This window comes from Lissotriton vulgaris, unplaced genomic scaffold (assembly GCF_964263255.1).
Source record: "Lissotriton vulgaris unplaced genomic scaffold, aLisVul1.2 SCAFFOLD_3066, whole genome shotgun sequence".
Classification (NCBI taxonomy): domain Eukaryota; kingdom Metazoa; phylum Chordata; class Amphibia; order Caudata; family Salamandridae; genus Lissotriton; species Lissotriton vulgaris.
In genome coordinates, this window is record NW_028241218.1 from 81,748 (window position 1) to 98,696 (window position 16,949).

At 43.2% G+C, this 16,949-nt stretch overlaps 1 protein-coding gene across 2 annotated transcripts in view; it reads right to left on the minus strand.

Moving 5' to 3' along the window:
• Positions 1 to 273: 273 nt before the first annotated feature.
• LOC147672016 (transcription factor Sp4-like) overlaps positions 274 to 16,949 on the minus strand; it is a 131,760-nt gene continuing 115,084 nt past the window's right edge. For both annotated transcript variants that reach the window (XM_086948052.1, XM_086948051.1), the window contains exon 6: positions 274 to 3,386. In XM_086948052.1, coding sequence (XP_086804178.1) covers positions 3,139 to 3,386 — 248 coding nt within the window. In that variant the 3' untranslated portion in view covers positions 274 to 3,138. The remainder of the gene's footprint in view (positions 3,387 to 16,949) is intronic.

The following is a 16,949-nucleotide window of genomic DNA, read 5'->3' on the forward strand; positions in this document are numbered from 1 at the left end:
TATGAGAAAGAGAGAGCCAGAGAGTGAGTATGTCTTGTTTAACATAGGATAATCTACCGGGATCCTACCCGACTGAATATGTTACCTCAGTGCCCTCTAAAGTCAGAAGACTATTTATCAATATTGCCTACATTGCATTCACAAAACCAGGAATGACCGTTAAGAATGACCATCAAGACATACAAAAGTGCACTTTTGTGGTTTTTCACAAATCTTTTGAGGGGATTTTCCACCCTAGAGCCAGTGGGAGACTTGCACTTCTCACAGCGTATTAAAAAAATCACCTCCATAAAAAAAATATATTAAACAGTGAAAATGTACTTTTGTTTTACAGACAGAACTGTTGGATTTCTGCATGTGAAAAGGATCATGAACTGTAGTACTGCTCATTTGAGCTTCACCCTAAGACTCAATTATTTTGTGAATTCCAAGAAAGCTGCAAATGTAGGTGTAGTCATACAGAAGCAAATGACTAACCTACCTACCTCTCAAATTGTGAACCAGTCATTAGTCTGCCTTCTTATTCTCTATAATATCAACAGACTCCTCTGTAGACTTATGAACCCTGACACTGAACACTTTTCATTATTTTATCCTCCAAACAATGTAACTACATTTTGGCGGCATGAAAATAAATCACAAAGATTAGAGCAGAGTTGTATGCGAGCGAAATCAAAATCAATACACAGTATTATCAGACCATAATACAAGTGGTACTCTATGGTGGACTTTAGTAAATAAATAAATTCAGAATTTACAATTGGTTGTAATCCTATTTTACTGGAATAACGTAACTTCCAAGAATTAGACAAAAGGGTTCTCCGGAATTACACCACCTGCACGCATTACAATTTAGGACACCACTGTTATTTGATCAATAAAAGTAACAAAAACATTTTGCGTGCGTGTATGTGTGTAAATACACAAAGAAAAACAAGTGCACAAAGAGAAGAATACAAATAATTAGCAAAAATGTTATGTTTTAAAAAAGGGCAAGAAGACCTTTCAATTCTGTAGGACCTTTGATCAAATGTGTTTCAAGAAAATCTTTACATAAACATCTGCAATCAACATTAGCTTTTTATGAAATGAATAATTACCAGTGTGTAAATAATCTTTCCCCAAAAACTAATGAAATATTTTTATGTATCTTGATTAATTCCATAAATCCTGAAAAATTGTTTTACCACTTTAAAGGTAGTTTTCCTTATGATAAACAACTGTTAATTGTTGTTAGTCCAGAATATTATTAAAAGTTTGTTTCTCAATACATTTATTATCTACTTTCCAAAATTACTAGAAAAACAGTTATGGGGTGTTTAGGGACTGCATTTTGGATGTACTCTGTATAAATTTTGGTTGCCAATAATGAAAAATACACTATCTTTTTCAAACCGGATGCAGCACATTTCAGTTATGTTGAGAATAATAAATCTATGAAAAAGAACATAATTGACTATGTTAATCGGTTTAGGAACGTAATCAACAGCCAGCATAATTATTCTTATCTAGAAAGATCAATTGTAGAGCTGGCTTGGAAGTACGAGAGAATGCAAGCAAAGTGTTCCCAGGCAAAATAGTTATTTCCCAAAAAGCATTTTGAAGCAATTTGAGGGGAAAAGTTGAACATTCTTCTGTGCGTGTATGTTTTTCTAGTAAAATGGGTGCAAGGTAACTATTAAAAATAAACAACTTTACTGTGCTTCACTGTAAAAATATTTTGCAATATCATAAGAATTTATTTAGGTTTACTACTGGCTAATGACTGAGGGGATAATGGCATGATTTTGGTCACCAAATTAAATCAATGAGTTATGCATTTCAAAAGTTACATGATGTACCTTTCAAAACTATTTAATAATACATGATTTAACTGCTTACTACCTCGAATATTTTACCCCATAACTTTTAAGTACCCCATAAACGTGATGTAGTCAGATTCAAACGGCTACCCTGTCAGAAGGCTAGCTGCTAAGCTGCATACTGCAGCACAGGGATCAAATAAAATAAATTAGTTGAAGATACATTTAATGGAAGAAAATTAGTCTTAAATTAAAGCCAAGCTAATTAATATGTAAAGTAAATAACAGGCAGTGAGGCCATCGTCAGCTTCTTGTCCGAGCTTGTCACACGAACCAATAAAGGGTTGACTGCCTTGATGTTTACAGTAGTCCATCATACCTCTATAAAGATTATTTTTCTTAAATTGAAATAATATTAATTTATCTTCATTAGTAAACATGTAATTCACAATTACAACACAGGTGATATACAAACGGCTTTCTTTGGTGTCCTTTCTCACTACTTAAGTCAATGTGAATATTTTAAAGTTATGAATAAATGATAGCAGTGCATTGTATTAATTTTTGCGGTGCAACATTTTCAGAAGGTTACTTGTTTCAACATCTTATGAATACATTTGAGTTGATTGTCATTAAACCCACTACTAAAATGTAGTGGCCATGATTACATAAATGGGAGCACACATTTGTGTGGCAGTTATGTACGAATCCAACTGCACGTTTTCTAGCATGAGATAAGATACTTACCTCACATATTTAAATTAAAATGTTTTATAGAATGAAATACCTATGAGCACTATACATCAACTTGAGAAAAAAAATATTTAACAGAAATATAAATCAATACCACTGAGTAAACACAGATATCCATTGTGGTGTGGCTTACGGGAAGAAAATTCCCACCAAAATGCAAAAATGTTTTTTGCTGAAGTACCACAGTATGAAAGTAATCACAATTAAAGGTAATTATACGATATGTTTTGATATTATCTGACTGTACAAAGAAATACAATAGTGCTATAAGAACAAGTAGCATTGTGTATGACACCCACAATGCGCTATCCATCCACATCACATAACAAAAATGTAAAATTATGGATTAAATACTCCATATCTATGTTTCTAATAAATAGATGTCCCCAGTTTCTGTCCTAGAAAAAAACTCCTGGTTGCTCCAATTTACACAATCCAACCTTCTCTACAGTCGTACATATTGAAATATGTACTGAAATCAGGACTGTACAACGTGATTGCTTAGTTCATTTTGTAGCTGGCGTCCACTCCTTAGAAAGTAGGTGAACTTAAGTGCATTATAAAGAGTTTGTGCATATTTAATTCAGAATTCATCCATATTTGACGAAACATTGGGGGTTGCTGGGTTTGAATCTGGAGAAATAGCTGCAACTGTGACAATTCTTGGGGAACCTAGCACCTCAGTAACAGCCGGGTCCAGCTCTCCTGAGGTAACAATAGCAAGAGCTGTTCCACCACCTTTCTTGTTCTGATGTGTTTTTACATGTTTGGAGAGATGGTCACTTCTCATAAACCGCTTGGAACATTCCGGGCATTCAAATCTTTTTTCACCTGTGGAGGGTGAAACAAAAATATCAATTTATATTGGCAGTTATCTGCTTCATCAAGAACTATACGTTGATATACACAATTGAATATCTCCTTTCAGTTATAACAATCTTGTCACGTATATCAGCGAAATGCTATACAGAGTAGAAACATACTGGGAAGAAAAATGGGAATCTAAAGGCTCTTGAAACGTACTGCAGAGTTTAGTTAAGAAGCAGATAAAGTTAGAGAAAATTAGAAGAGTGAAGCACCAAGGAATCATCAGAGGAAAGTGTCCCAACATATTGATCTTAGTGGTGTAACTTATCGGTCACCCTTTCCACAGATGTTGGTGTAGTCATATTATTCATCCAATTTTGGATGCACATTTTTTAGTGTACTACGAGTTTCTCATACTAATGCATATGGCAAAGTTAAAATGCTTGTTTGTTGATAAAGTTTTTGGAGAGAGATTAATGAGATTAGATTTATGGGAGAAAGCACCATTTGTCTTTTACTTCTTGTTAACTATGTAACACTGGAAATACATGTGGAATCACATCCATGACAATTAATACATTTTCAATAGGAGTCATACCAAGATTTCAATTATAAAGTTAGTTTCGAGTAGATTCTTGGGAATCTTTTTTGAAGAACTGAAACTGACGGAAAAGGGCAATTAATTTTGCGAGGGGAGAACCCTTACCAATTTAACTCAGTGTTCAGTGAAAGTCTGCTCAACCCCTTATAGCTGTGGTACAACTAGCAGTCAAAGCCCCAGAGACATGCATGTTAAGTTTAAGCAGTACCAACAGTTTTAAGGTCAAGAAAAGAACACAATTTAGAAAAAAAGAGAAAAACACAAAAACAAACATAATCTGAAAAGAGGAACTGGAGGCACAATTTCTGAATGATTTAAGCCAAAAACATGCCAACCAAAAAATGCAAACGTTTAGTTTGAGGTTAACAGCGATTGAGAGAAGTTAACATAAGCCATGAGGCAAAATAAAAAGCCAAAGCTGGAAAAGGTCTCTTGGTGTCTGATACATGGTTGTCAAGCTCCTTTTTAAGTGGTTAATTTTGTTGCTACAATTTCAGAGTGGGACACAGCTGGATATCGTAGCTGCAAATGAAGCTTTGGTGCTGGGACAGATATACAACCTTGCCCTGGTAAAAGTATTTACCTTTGGACTTATCACTTCTTTGGTTCTGAAAATCCACCAGCAGGCAAAGCTGGAAGCTGTACCTGGCCAAGTCTCCTGAATACCATTAACATCAGCTACCACTGAAGCAGCTTTCAGTGTGACAAAATGTTCCAAGCATGGCAAATCTGTTTTTTTGCCCTCCAATGATACACTGTCCCTGGGGAGGCCTCAACCTCTTATCCCGGTACTCTGGAATTGGGAATAAAATAGTATGGGCGGAAAATTAGTTCCGCTCGCGGAATTTGCAGATTTTCCGTGATTTCGCGATCCGAGCGAAATCACGGCAAAATCCGCGAATTCGCGAGCGGGACGAATTTTGCTCAGGAAGCACTTACAGGGTTACAGCAGGTGCTCAAGTTGAAGCTGATTTCTTTGTAACCATTTACAAAATGGTTACAAAGAAATTAACTTCAACTTGGGCACCTGCTGTAACCCTGTAAGTGCTTCCTGAGCGGCGCCTCGTTGCCTACTTGCAACTATTCTCTGACCCTGCTCTGACCCTCGAAGCAAGGTCAGAGAATAGTTACAAGTAGACAACGAGAATCCGCAAACAGGAAGCACTTACAGATACAGATAAAGCAGGTGCCCGAGTTTAAGGTCAAATTCAGTAACTCCTTAATAAGCCCCAAAAAATCGTGCGCTTTGTCGAGGCTGTACAGGTGTGCTTTCTCCCAATATCTACAGTCAAAAATGAGCTATGATGCTTGATGGAGGCCTTTGCATCCTTGACTTTCACGAGTGCAATCCTCATGCAGTTCCTGTAACCAGTAGCTTCTTTCTCCTCATCTGCTGCTCTGATCTGTGCCTGACCTTTTATACACACAAGAGGCATGTAAACTCACAAAGAAGCTCCCCCGTTTGCCCCCCACACACTAGCGGTGTGCACCGTCTTCCCGCCCTTTACACACTATGATGGACAGCTCACTCGCGGGACCCCGGCGCCCTTCGGTGCGATGGCTGAAGTTACACATTCATGGTCACTGGAGGCAACTCTTCTGGCCCTTCGCAGCTGTAGTGCAGGAAAATCACTATACATTTACCCAACAAGTTAGCACTTACTGATTAGCCAGTAGAAAGTACTCCAATTAAGTATGGTGCAAAATCGCAAAAAAATCCACAATTTTGCGGGGAAATTCGCAGATTTTTTGCGATTTTGCGCGAATTCACGAACCGCTGATTCGCAAAATTCGCCCATACTTATAAAATACCAAATCCTACTTTTCTTCAACTGCTGATATAGTTCCGCCTGTCACTCGTGCAGTCATCAGGTTCTTAGGGCCTTACATCCCAGGGCCATCTTACGTTAAGGCCTCTAGGAAGTAAAGTCATCAGTGATCAGCTAGACCTTCTTGGAATTAGGAGTTCTGTTTTTGTGTCCATGGAGTAGGCATACAGGAGGTCAACCGTTTGACCCATGGAGAGCAGAACAAACCCGTATGTGCTAGCAGAAGAAAAAAGTCTAAAATATGTTTTCCTACCAGATCCAGGGACATCTGAAGAAGTGGTGGTGCGGTGCCAGCCTTATCCAGTGTACTACCCAGTAATTGGAGAATACCTCCCATCCAAACCTACTTTTAACAAATCATCCATCTAATTTTTTTGCAATTCAGTCTAGGTTTACTGCAAGTTCTGAAACAAAATAAAATAGCTCCCATCAGCCCTCCACCTGGAGGAACTCTGGAACTTCCACCAGCCCCTCCCATATTTGGATGAGGTACTGTTTCCACTGTCAAAGCCAAAACTGATTCTCCCTCGTGCTGGGTTAGAGACAGAAAGTCTAGGGCAACCCTAGGAACAAACTGTAGCAGTTCCCGTGAGCTCCACTAGTCCTTGGCAAATCAAAGGAAGAGTTGTAAAGGCTGACTTTTTCCCCATAAACTGTTCCTAAAGATGGATAGCCCCAGCTAACTGACCACTTATTGACAAGACTCTACTATTCCTGGGCCCTGAGGCAAGGCATTGACTTTTCAGAGGAGTACCTTTGACCAGCCAGAAAAGTAACAGTTTTCTGTAAGGCAGCACAAAGTACACTTTCTTGAAGTTACTTCTAAAATAAACATATTAAAAATCCACTTTCACTATTTAATTAGATTTTTGAAACATGTTTTATTCATTGTTCTAGGATTTTTTCAGCCCAACTAATACAATAATTGTATTTATAGGCGTGGCTAACAACATGGCTGGGTAGCCGCGTTCTTAGCAAGCTCCGCTGGCCCCATATGAATCCTGTCTTTTATCCTGCTCCGCGACACCTAACAAACATACCAGTAAGGATCGGACGGTGTCCGCTGCCAGAAACGTCCTGAAAAACAACAGAAAAAAGGAGTTACATACTATAAACGCACTATTTCCTCCGCTGACTTTGGCAAGACTCATTTCCCCGAAATGGCGCCCACTCGATGCGTACTACGAAGATCAACTGGACCTGTGCTCCACCTACGTTGAGAGTGGGAGACTGGGAGCGCGCCGGCTCTTTCACCACGATTGGCGCCCCCCGCTGTTGATATCAAGACGAGGAGAGGGGACTAGGCGCCTGCTGTAGATCGCCGCCCAGAGGGAGGAGCACGGAACGAGTTTCGCTGCATGCCGGCACTACAAACAGCGGTGGTGGAAGACGTCTGCTGGGTCTGGCGAGGTGAGCTCTGGCACTGTGGGCGGGCCCCCCGTATCTCCCCCTGCCGCTGCAGTGAGTGGCGGCAGCGCTGGTGAGTACTGTGCGCGGCGGCTGAACGGCTTGAAAGACATCCACACAAAGCGACAGTGATGAACTTCATTAACTTTCCCCCTGGGGCTTATAAACTGCCTTTCACGTTGCCGAACGGATACCACGGGGTCCAGCTGTACGACTGATGGACTCTGCACTCTCCCTTCCCCCACGCAGATGCTGCTGACACTGTGGTGGAGAGCTAGGAGGGAGGCGAATGGGTAGACTGGCCTTGCTGCACACTGCTGGATTTAGATCTCATTGAGATGGAGATTTCTGCATCACGGTCCTGGTGCAGTGGAATTCCAATCAGCCACGTGTGACTGGGGCGTGACCCCATACTTCATATTTACTGCTAAGGGGACACAGGGGCAAGGGTCACTGGGAGAATGAGACCATATTTTTATTACCTCATATGTGCACTAAGACCATGAAAACAACCTACACCAGTGCCGGTGGACCTGAGCCGGGGCCTGGCCTCTCCCCCCCTTTATAGCGACAGTGAGTAACTCTTACAGTGAAGAGTGAAAGGGAGGCGGGCAGCGTGAGTCGTGCTGCTCCCCTCCAGAGACCAGAGGCGGTGAGAGAGGCAAAGATATCCCTACACTGACACATGTGACCTGACAACCGTCGCCCACGTTGCTCTTGGAGCCCTGATATCCCGCGGGGTGTGACTTTCGGGGAAATCATCAGCAGTACTTAACACGTCTGTGTAACACAATTCCTGGGGAGGGCTGTGCCTCTCTCTTCTACTACATGCTCTGGGGTCCCATGATGTGGCTGTGCTGCGTCCGCCTCCTGCCCTTGCCTACACCAATACCCTGGAATCCACCGACCTGCAAAGTTGAACATACTTGTGGGAATAAGTTGGTGGTGATTCGCCTGCTATCGGGACCTTGCACAGTGCCCGTGACACCTGCTATGTTCCCCGGGCGAATTCCGCTACTGTGCCCTCTCAGGCGGGGGCACCGATTGTGCTCCCCACACCTTCCCGGAGCGACTGAGTGAAAGGTGCCTACTGTGGGCTTACCCAGCGCTAAGGGCAGTAACTTTGTCCCTGGACCAACACGGCAGTGAGGACGCCCCTAAGGCAATACTCTGGTTTTTATAGGGAGAGGAGTGGTGAAGCCATTGACAAAGCGCAGAGGACTGGTGCCGTGAGAAAAGACAGTGGGATGTGCACTAGAGCGGGTTCACACACGATGGCGAAGGATAAAGAACTTAAAACATCCCGACAGGGGTAACTGGACCGCTACGCCAGGGTGCTCCCTGCGACGGTAAGGTCGGAGGGTGGCCTTGCCCCCCCCTGACAATGCGACCATCTTGCAAGCCATTCATGAGTCCAGAGAAATCTTGGAGGGGAAGATGGCGGAGATCCACTCAGAGATGACGCTGCTTCATCACAATCTCCGAAAAGTCTCTGAATGAGTGACAAAGGCAGAGCACCGCATCTCAGAACTCGAGGATGTCTCCCACACCACGCGGAAGGACGTAACGGGACTCCTGGCTGCTATGCCAGAGGTGACCTGGGGGATGGATGACGCAGAAAACAGGGCCCGAAGGAACAACCTGCGATTTATTGGTTTTCTGGAAAAAGCGCAAGGGTCGGACCTGTGACAATTTCTTTTGACATTTCTGAAGAACACCCTACCACAGGCACCATTCTTGACCTGTTTTGTCATAGAACAGGCGCATAGAACGCCAAATTTCCCTCCGCCTCCAGGAGTTACTCCTCGACCTCTGATAGTTCGCTTTCTGAACTTTCAGGACAGAGATTTGATACTGCGCGAGCAGCGAAAGGAGAGGTCCAATATGAGAACACCCGAGTGATGGTTTTCCCGGACTACTCCCGTGATCTGCAAAAGCAGAGATGGACCTTTGACCCAGTCAAGGTGAAGCTAAGAGCGGTTGGGCTTCAATATATGTTGCTGTTCCCGGCCAAACTGAAGGTTATTTTTCAAGGCTCCACATTGTTTTTTATAACCCCAGATGAAGCATGGGCCTGGATTAAGGAGCAACCACAGTTACAACGTGGGACTCCCGGACTACTCCCGTGATGTACAAAAGCAGAGACGGATCTTTGACCCAGTCAGGGTGAAGCTAAGAGCGGTTGGGCTTCAATATATGTTGCTGTTCCCGGCCGAACTGAAGGTTATTTTTCAAGGCTCCACATTGTTTTTTATAACCCCAGATGAAGCATGGGCCTGGATTGAAGAGCAACCAGAGTTACAACGTGGGACTCCAACTGCCTCGAGCCAAATCTCGGCGAAACGAGGGGGCCTGAGTCCGGAACAACCCAAAGAAAAGCGTCGAAGAAGAGTGTCAAGATTTCGGAAATCAGCGGGAGGCACGCCGGACAGAGCATTGCGATCTTGAAACGCTGATGAACACCTGTCGGAGTCTGGAGAGGAGGTGGTTCGCTCACGCCTGTCAGGGTCCCTGACCAGATCAGAAGATGCAGGCCACAATGAACTGTCGGACAGAGAGGATTCGACGGATGTGGACAGTGACTACCCACTGCTTGAAAGCATACAAAGACTAGAAGCATCGGAACAGACCCTGCCGGCAGCCGGTACACAACAGCAAACATTGCCCAGCAATGGCAAAGAGGACTGAGAAATGGGGCCGGATGGCCGTCAAAAGACAATAAGACTACCCAAGGCTTAGTGGGCATTATAGGATTAAGGCCCAAGCCAGGGAACTACATTGTTGGTTTTGGTTTTATTATTGTGTAGTTAAGTGAGTGGGGGGGGTAAGGGAGGGCTACAGACCTCTTAGTGGATTACCTGTGCCCGAGTTGTCACGTTGACGAATTGGGGGTGGTGAGGGTACCTGAAGAGTGAGAGGTGGGGGTTGTTCTGGGCACGGTTTGGTGTAGTGAGTTGAGATTGTTTTATGGGAGTGGAGCTTGTTTGGTTCAAATAGACACATTGCTGGGGCTGGGGAGAGCAGGAGAGGCAGACATTTGATGGAACACTGGGCAGGTGACGAATCTGGAGACAGTATACAATGGCAGATGACAAATATACAGTATTGACCTGGAATGTTAATGGATTAGGCAATAAAGTCAAGAGGGGGTTGGTGACCAGGTACCTCAAGAGGTTTAAACCTAATATTATATTTTTACAAGAAACACACATTTGGGCTCGAGCTGTTCCTTTCTGGGAAGGGGACAATACACCACCCTGGCCCATGCGGGCTTCACCAAAGGTACACGAAGGTTGGCAATTCTCATTAAAAGGTCTCCCCCTTCCATGTCACACAACAATGGGTGGGCACAGAAGGGATATACGTTGCAGTACAGGGCATTTGGAAGAGCAAGACGTTTTTGCTTCTTAGTGTATATGCACCCCCCAGACTACGGCAACATACTCTGCATAGATTAACTGAGCTCCTCTTACATTCTGGCCCTGCCATACATATCATAGGAGGAGATTTTAATGACGTGAATGATCCCTCTTTGGACCGCACTCAAATTCGACACGGATCCCACGGGCCTACAATGTTGGCTCGATTCCTTGACACCCTGGGGCTGACTGACCTGTGGCAGCACCACCACCCACTTTTACAAGCGTACTCTTACTTTTCGGGGGCCATAGAGTGTTTTCACAGTTGGATTATCTCTCCTCGCCCCGGCAGGAGAGATTTGACAGGTTGAGATTATAGAATACCTAGCTAGGGGCATCTCTGACCACTCGCCTCTCCTAATGAAGGTGGGAGGAAGGGGGGGGTCACCAAGTAGCGCAGTTGCAATTGAACCCATGGGCATTGCAGGACGAGACAGTTACTGAGGAACTTCGGGTGGACTCCGAGCATTATTTTTGGGAGAATGAAGGCTCTGTAAAATCGGTGGTTATTTTGTGGGATGCTTACAAGACGGTACTCTGCGATAGAGCGCAAAATATAATTACCCACAGAAAGAAACGTGTAGCCCAGGAGATTGAAGATTTAGAACACAATCTTTTAAGCCTAGAGGGAAGTGATCCTGCCATGCTAACCTACCATACCCTTCGCCAAATTGAAATAAATAAAAGAGATTATCTAGCGTTTGCGACCAATGAGGTGAGGTAACAACAATTGGCAACTCAACATCGGCTTTACGAAACCGGGGTTAGAGCAGTGAAACTACTTGCATGGTTAGGACGGAGGGAGCTGGAGACGTGATGGGTGATGTCTAATAAAGAAAACACTGTCACACATACGCACCCAAGGTTGTAGCGGGAGCCTTTGCACGATACTACGCAGCATTATATGCGGCCAAGTTCCAGGCCGAGAAACCATACATACACCAATACTTAAATGCAATTGACCTACCCTCAGTCTCACAAGAGGATAGAGACAGTCTAGAGGGGGATTTGACGTCAACAGAAGTGACCAAGTCCATTGGCCGGCAGAAAGTGGGCAAAACCCCGGGCCCCAACTGTCTTCTAAGGGAATTCTTTAAACTAAATAGCACATTGCTGGCACCACTTCTACTTAAAATGTTCAAAGAGTCGAGGGAACAGGGGGTTTTGCCACAGGACCTCCGTGTAGCCACGGTGGTGGTTATTCCTAAGGTGGGGAAACCCCCAGATGATTGTGGGTCATATCACCCCATATCCCTGCTTAATATTGAGTCAAAGATTCTGGCCACAATACTTGCTAAGCGTCTTCTGACAGTTATTACCCCCCTGACACATAGGGATCAGTCAGGCTTCATGCCGAAGCATGTCACACGTTTTAATTTACGCTGTCTAGCTAACTGGATGGACACGGTACAGAGTCGAGACAGCCCTCACATGCTCCTTTCGCTTGACACTGAAAAAGCGTTTAACACAATTCATTGGCCCTTGATGAGGTGCATCCTGGAAAAGCTGGGCTTTGGCCTGGTTTTACCCGGAGTTGTTGGCACTGTTATACAATGCACCTTAGACTAGAGTCCGGGTCAACGGGGTTGTTTCTGTGGGCTGGCTGATTAAACGCGGAACTATACAGGGATGCCCCTTGTCTCCTCTATTGTTTGCCCTTATCCTAGAGCCACTAGCCTGTGTGGGAGGAACCCACCAAGGACTTGGTGGCTTCGTAGAAGAATCCCGGCTCTTAGACGAGGACGCATATCACTATATGCAGATGACATATTGCTCTAGGTCACGCACCCGATTGAGACACTCCCCCAAATATTGCAGATATTTGAAGAGTATGGCAGCCACGCAGGCTATAGGATTAACTGGAAAAAGTCTATCCTATATCCGCTGAGCGGGGCAGTGGAACCCTACACCTACCCAAGCTGTTTGCGGCTCTCTACGGAAGGGTTTACCTACTTGGGACTCTATATCACCACTGACCCTGTAGCCAGAATAGAACATAATATTAGATGAGTGCTTCTGAACTTTCAGGACAATATGAAGAGGTGGAGGAAACTCCCTCTGACCATCATGGGGAGAGCCGCTATGTACAAGATGGTAATGCTAGCCCAGTTCCTTTACATTTTACAAAATACCTATCACAAGTTACCAGAAGATATTTTCACTGCCATTAACAGTAAACTACGTCTCCTTCTGTAGGACGGATCCCATCCACAAATAGCACTAATCCATGCAATGGGGTCTTGGCCTTGCCAGATATTAAAGCATATGATAGGGCAGCCCATCTTATAGCTATTAACAAATGGAATTATGCGCCGGGAGATCATCCTACCTATAGACTGTAAAGACTACAATTCCGAAACCGCACACAATTACGCTATCTGTACGGGGGAGCAGAGAGTATGTGTCTCTTGCCGGCCACCCAACGAATGCTGACGGCCTGGATGAAAAGCAGTTGAAATGAGAGGGGAAGCCTACCCGGGTGACCCGGTTGTGGGAGGGTGCTACATTACCCGAGATCAGAAAACTGAGGGGCTCTAAGAAATGGGACCTCATAGTTATCTCAAAGGTAGGGGACTTGTTGGAGATGGGCTCCCTTGCATCCTTTGTTGCGCTATCTAAATATCAACTTCACGATTCCCAGGCCTATGCTTACCTTAGACTTAAACATGTCTGGCACGCTGAGGGGTTGGACAGGAAGACACTGCCGGAATATGCCCCCTTAGAAGGTAGGCTCCTACAAGAAGAGATCCCGACCCAAGCCATCTCCTTGACATATAAGACACAAATCAACAACATACCCGACAATCTCGGTCCGCTCCAAGCCAAATGGGAGCTCACCAACCGCCCATTGGAGGATATGGATTGGGAAGTTGCCCTCATGCACCTACGTGACGTAGCAATTAAATTGCGGCCTCGCTTCATACAATACAAGATCCTACATAGAACCTATTTTGACAGGGCACGCTTACACTCTATTAGAAGAGCTGATAACCCGGACTGTCTTAGATGTCACATGGAGCATGGTACGTATATACATACACCCTCTGGGAGTGCAGACACACCCAAACCTATTGGCTTAGGATAGTAAAAGAATTGCATGATATCCTTGGAGCCCAGCTTGGGCTGGATGCACAGTTTCTCCTGCTAGGTATCCCCACAGATATTGATCTGCAGCAACATAAGCTGCTGCTGGTTAACCTAGGGTTAGTAGTAGACAAGAGAGATATAGCTAAGTATTGGGGGGGCTCAACGACTTTCCACAATCACAGAGTGGAGGTCCAATATGGATCTCATATGTTCGTAGAGAAGGTGACTCATAAGGCGAGAGGGTGCCCTTGTAAATTTCACACAATTTGGAAGTCCTGGATAGAGTACTATGGCCTAGATCTAGACATGAAAGAAGCCCATGTGATATTGGATTAATAATGTGTTCCTTATTGGAGAATCTGCTAAAATGTTTTCTGCCTACAACTGCATCTTGCTGCCCACCCTTGAGCCCATATTATGCATTAATGTTTTTCTTTTTTGATTGCATGTTTTATTTATTTGCAATAAACAAAAACAAATTAAAACAAAATAATAATTGTATTTATAGCTAGTTCTGTTCCTGGAAAATGCAGATATACAAACAGAGAAAACAACTTTTGGACATTTGGTCACTGAAGGCGCACTATTTCCAATGTATGTATGTTTTATTCTAATAGCACAGCAAGAACCTAGCCAAGAGGCAGCACAGCATTGTAAATGGTCAATGTATAGTATGCCACAATTTTATGCACCCAAATCTGAGAGCTTAAATGGACTATTGTAAGGGTGTCTTATCAAATACATATAAAAAGGGTTTCCTGTAAGGCAAAGGCAGTTTTTCCAGTCATGTAATGCTTTTTAAATTGCTGCCCAGTCAGAGCCCATGCTACCTGCAGCCATAGATTTTTGTTGTATATATGTGGTTGGTTTAAATCCATACTGCAGCCTATGTATAAGATATTTAACTTCCACGCTACTGGTGCAATTTCTGTGCCAACTTTCAATGCCCTTATTGGAGAATTAAATAGACCTACTGGTTGACACCAATTTAATAGTACCATTTTCAGCACTGAGCATGCTTAGTGTGGAACTGGCAACCTGTTACTCATATTTAGATGTCATTTGTACCTCATCTTGATGCTAGAAGAAACAGCTGGAAAGTATCAAAATAAAAGTCTCAGTGGTTGCTAGTGAGCTGAAAAGTTTTAATAACCAATATTGTAAGTTGTCTGGTACGTCTCGTTTGAACGCGTTTTATGCAGAAGTTTATCTAACAATGCTTTATGTTTACCTAATATAAAAACTTTGCCAGTATATACTAAATCAAACCAGACGTTGTTGTTCATTGTTAGAACAGGCTGTTCCTGAAACATTTCTTAGGAATTCTGAAAACATGGAAATTAGATACCAACTTAGGTAGGAAACATGGTTGATTTATCATCAGTACTTTGTCTTTATGAAACACCAAATATGGTTCCTTGCAACAGAGGGCTAGGCTCTCGAAAAACCTACGGGAGGAAGTTATGGCTAATAGAAAAGCATTTTTCCAGGAAAAAGCAGAGAGAACTCTTATGAAAAACGTACAAAAGGGGGACACACTATGTTAGATAAAAATATAATAAGTTCCCAGGGAGAAGGTCTCCTTAGGGGAGGCTAAACCTTCGTAAGATCTTGTGAAGTCTTCAACAACAAGGATTTTGAGAAAGGAGGTTTGTGACAGATTTTTCATGTAAGCAATAACGGCTTTCAAATGTACCATTATAGAAAAAACAGCAGGCCAGACATAACTAAATCAAGAAGGCATCTCCTCTTTTTGAAATCAGGTAGGATAATAGTTCTTCTGTTTGCACAGAGGTAAAAGGACATTTGACTTCTCTTAAGATCTTTATGCATTCTTCTTGAACGACTCAATCGCCATACTGTAAGAGTTTAGAAACTGAGCTGCCAGGCTCAGTAATGGAAGGCTAGGGTTCAGGATTAGGCACCAGATTAGGCGATTGTGTTAGTTCGGATAGGTGTAGATCACTGTACCACCACTCCAGTGGGTAATGTGGAGTTATGAACATCATCCTCGCTTTGTCTTTTTTGCAGTTGAGGAGCACCGCTGGAAACAGTGGGATTGGAGGAAAAGTGCAGATACGTTTATTTCACCAGATCAAAAGAGCATTCCTCCTCATTCTCGGTTGGTGGTACCTGGGTGCCTGATTTGGGCAATTTTTGTTGTTGCATTTGCGACTAAGTCAACATCTGATAAGCCCTATTCACAAAAGATGTCATGTAGAATTGTCTTGATTAGCATTCAGCCATGGTTCTCTTGTATTGAACTGCTGACAGTCTGTTTCTGCATCTTGGATTCCCGGTAGATTAAATGCTTTGAAGTGAGGTTCCTTTGAAATCAGCCACTTTTAGATTGTTCTGAACACTAGAACCAGAGCTCTGGAGCTTGTGCCACCTTCCTTGTTCATGTAATGCCTTGTTGTTGTATTGTCTGTTTGAGAAAGCAGGGATGAAGCTCTGAAATGAGTAGAAAAGACACACAGTCACTGGACTTGCATTGGAAAATGGTTTGAGGTGGATTCTTGGGTTGGAATAGGACACCCTTCGTGAGGTTTACAGATCAGCAACACCAAGGACATGGTATCAACATTTTTAGGAATTTCGACACTTTAGACCAATAAAACACGATCTCTCATTCAAATGAAATTGTTTGCCTATAAAGTGTATATGAAGTTTCCTGGGTAATGGACGGATTGCTCTGGAGTCACAGTTGAAATAAGTGCTTAACTCTTAGTCCTTGATACTTGAAATACTGCAAATTCCATATAGTATTGGTGCTGGACCTCTTTGGGATGTTGCTGCCTTTATGAGCTGGTTATCTAGATAGAGATAGACAAATATTTTATTTTTCTGAGATTGGCTATGACCACCATCGTACACTTTGGAAAAGCAAATGTGGTGCTGTCTTGAGGTTGAAAGTTAGAAATGTGTATGAGTAACAGACATTTCCAAACAGAAATCTTTTGTGTTTTGGGTGATGGGAATGTGACAATAAGCATCTTGCATATGGCTCTCATTCAATCCCCTGGATGGAGCGAGGGTAGATTTGGTGATGTGCCAATATGCAAACATTCTCCAGTTTTATTAATTTGTTCACAGTCTTGAGATCTACAATAGGTTCAGACTACCACATAAAGCAACTATTTATTGTACTGAGATTTCATTTTAAATTCTTTCAAGAAAGAAATTAATAGGTGTAAACTTAGTTTGCTTTCTGGAATGGAGGGAGCAGTTTTACTGCTTCACT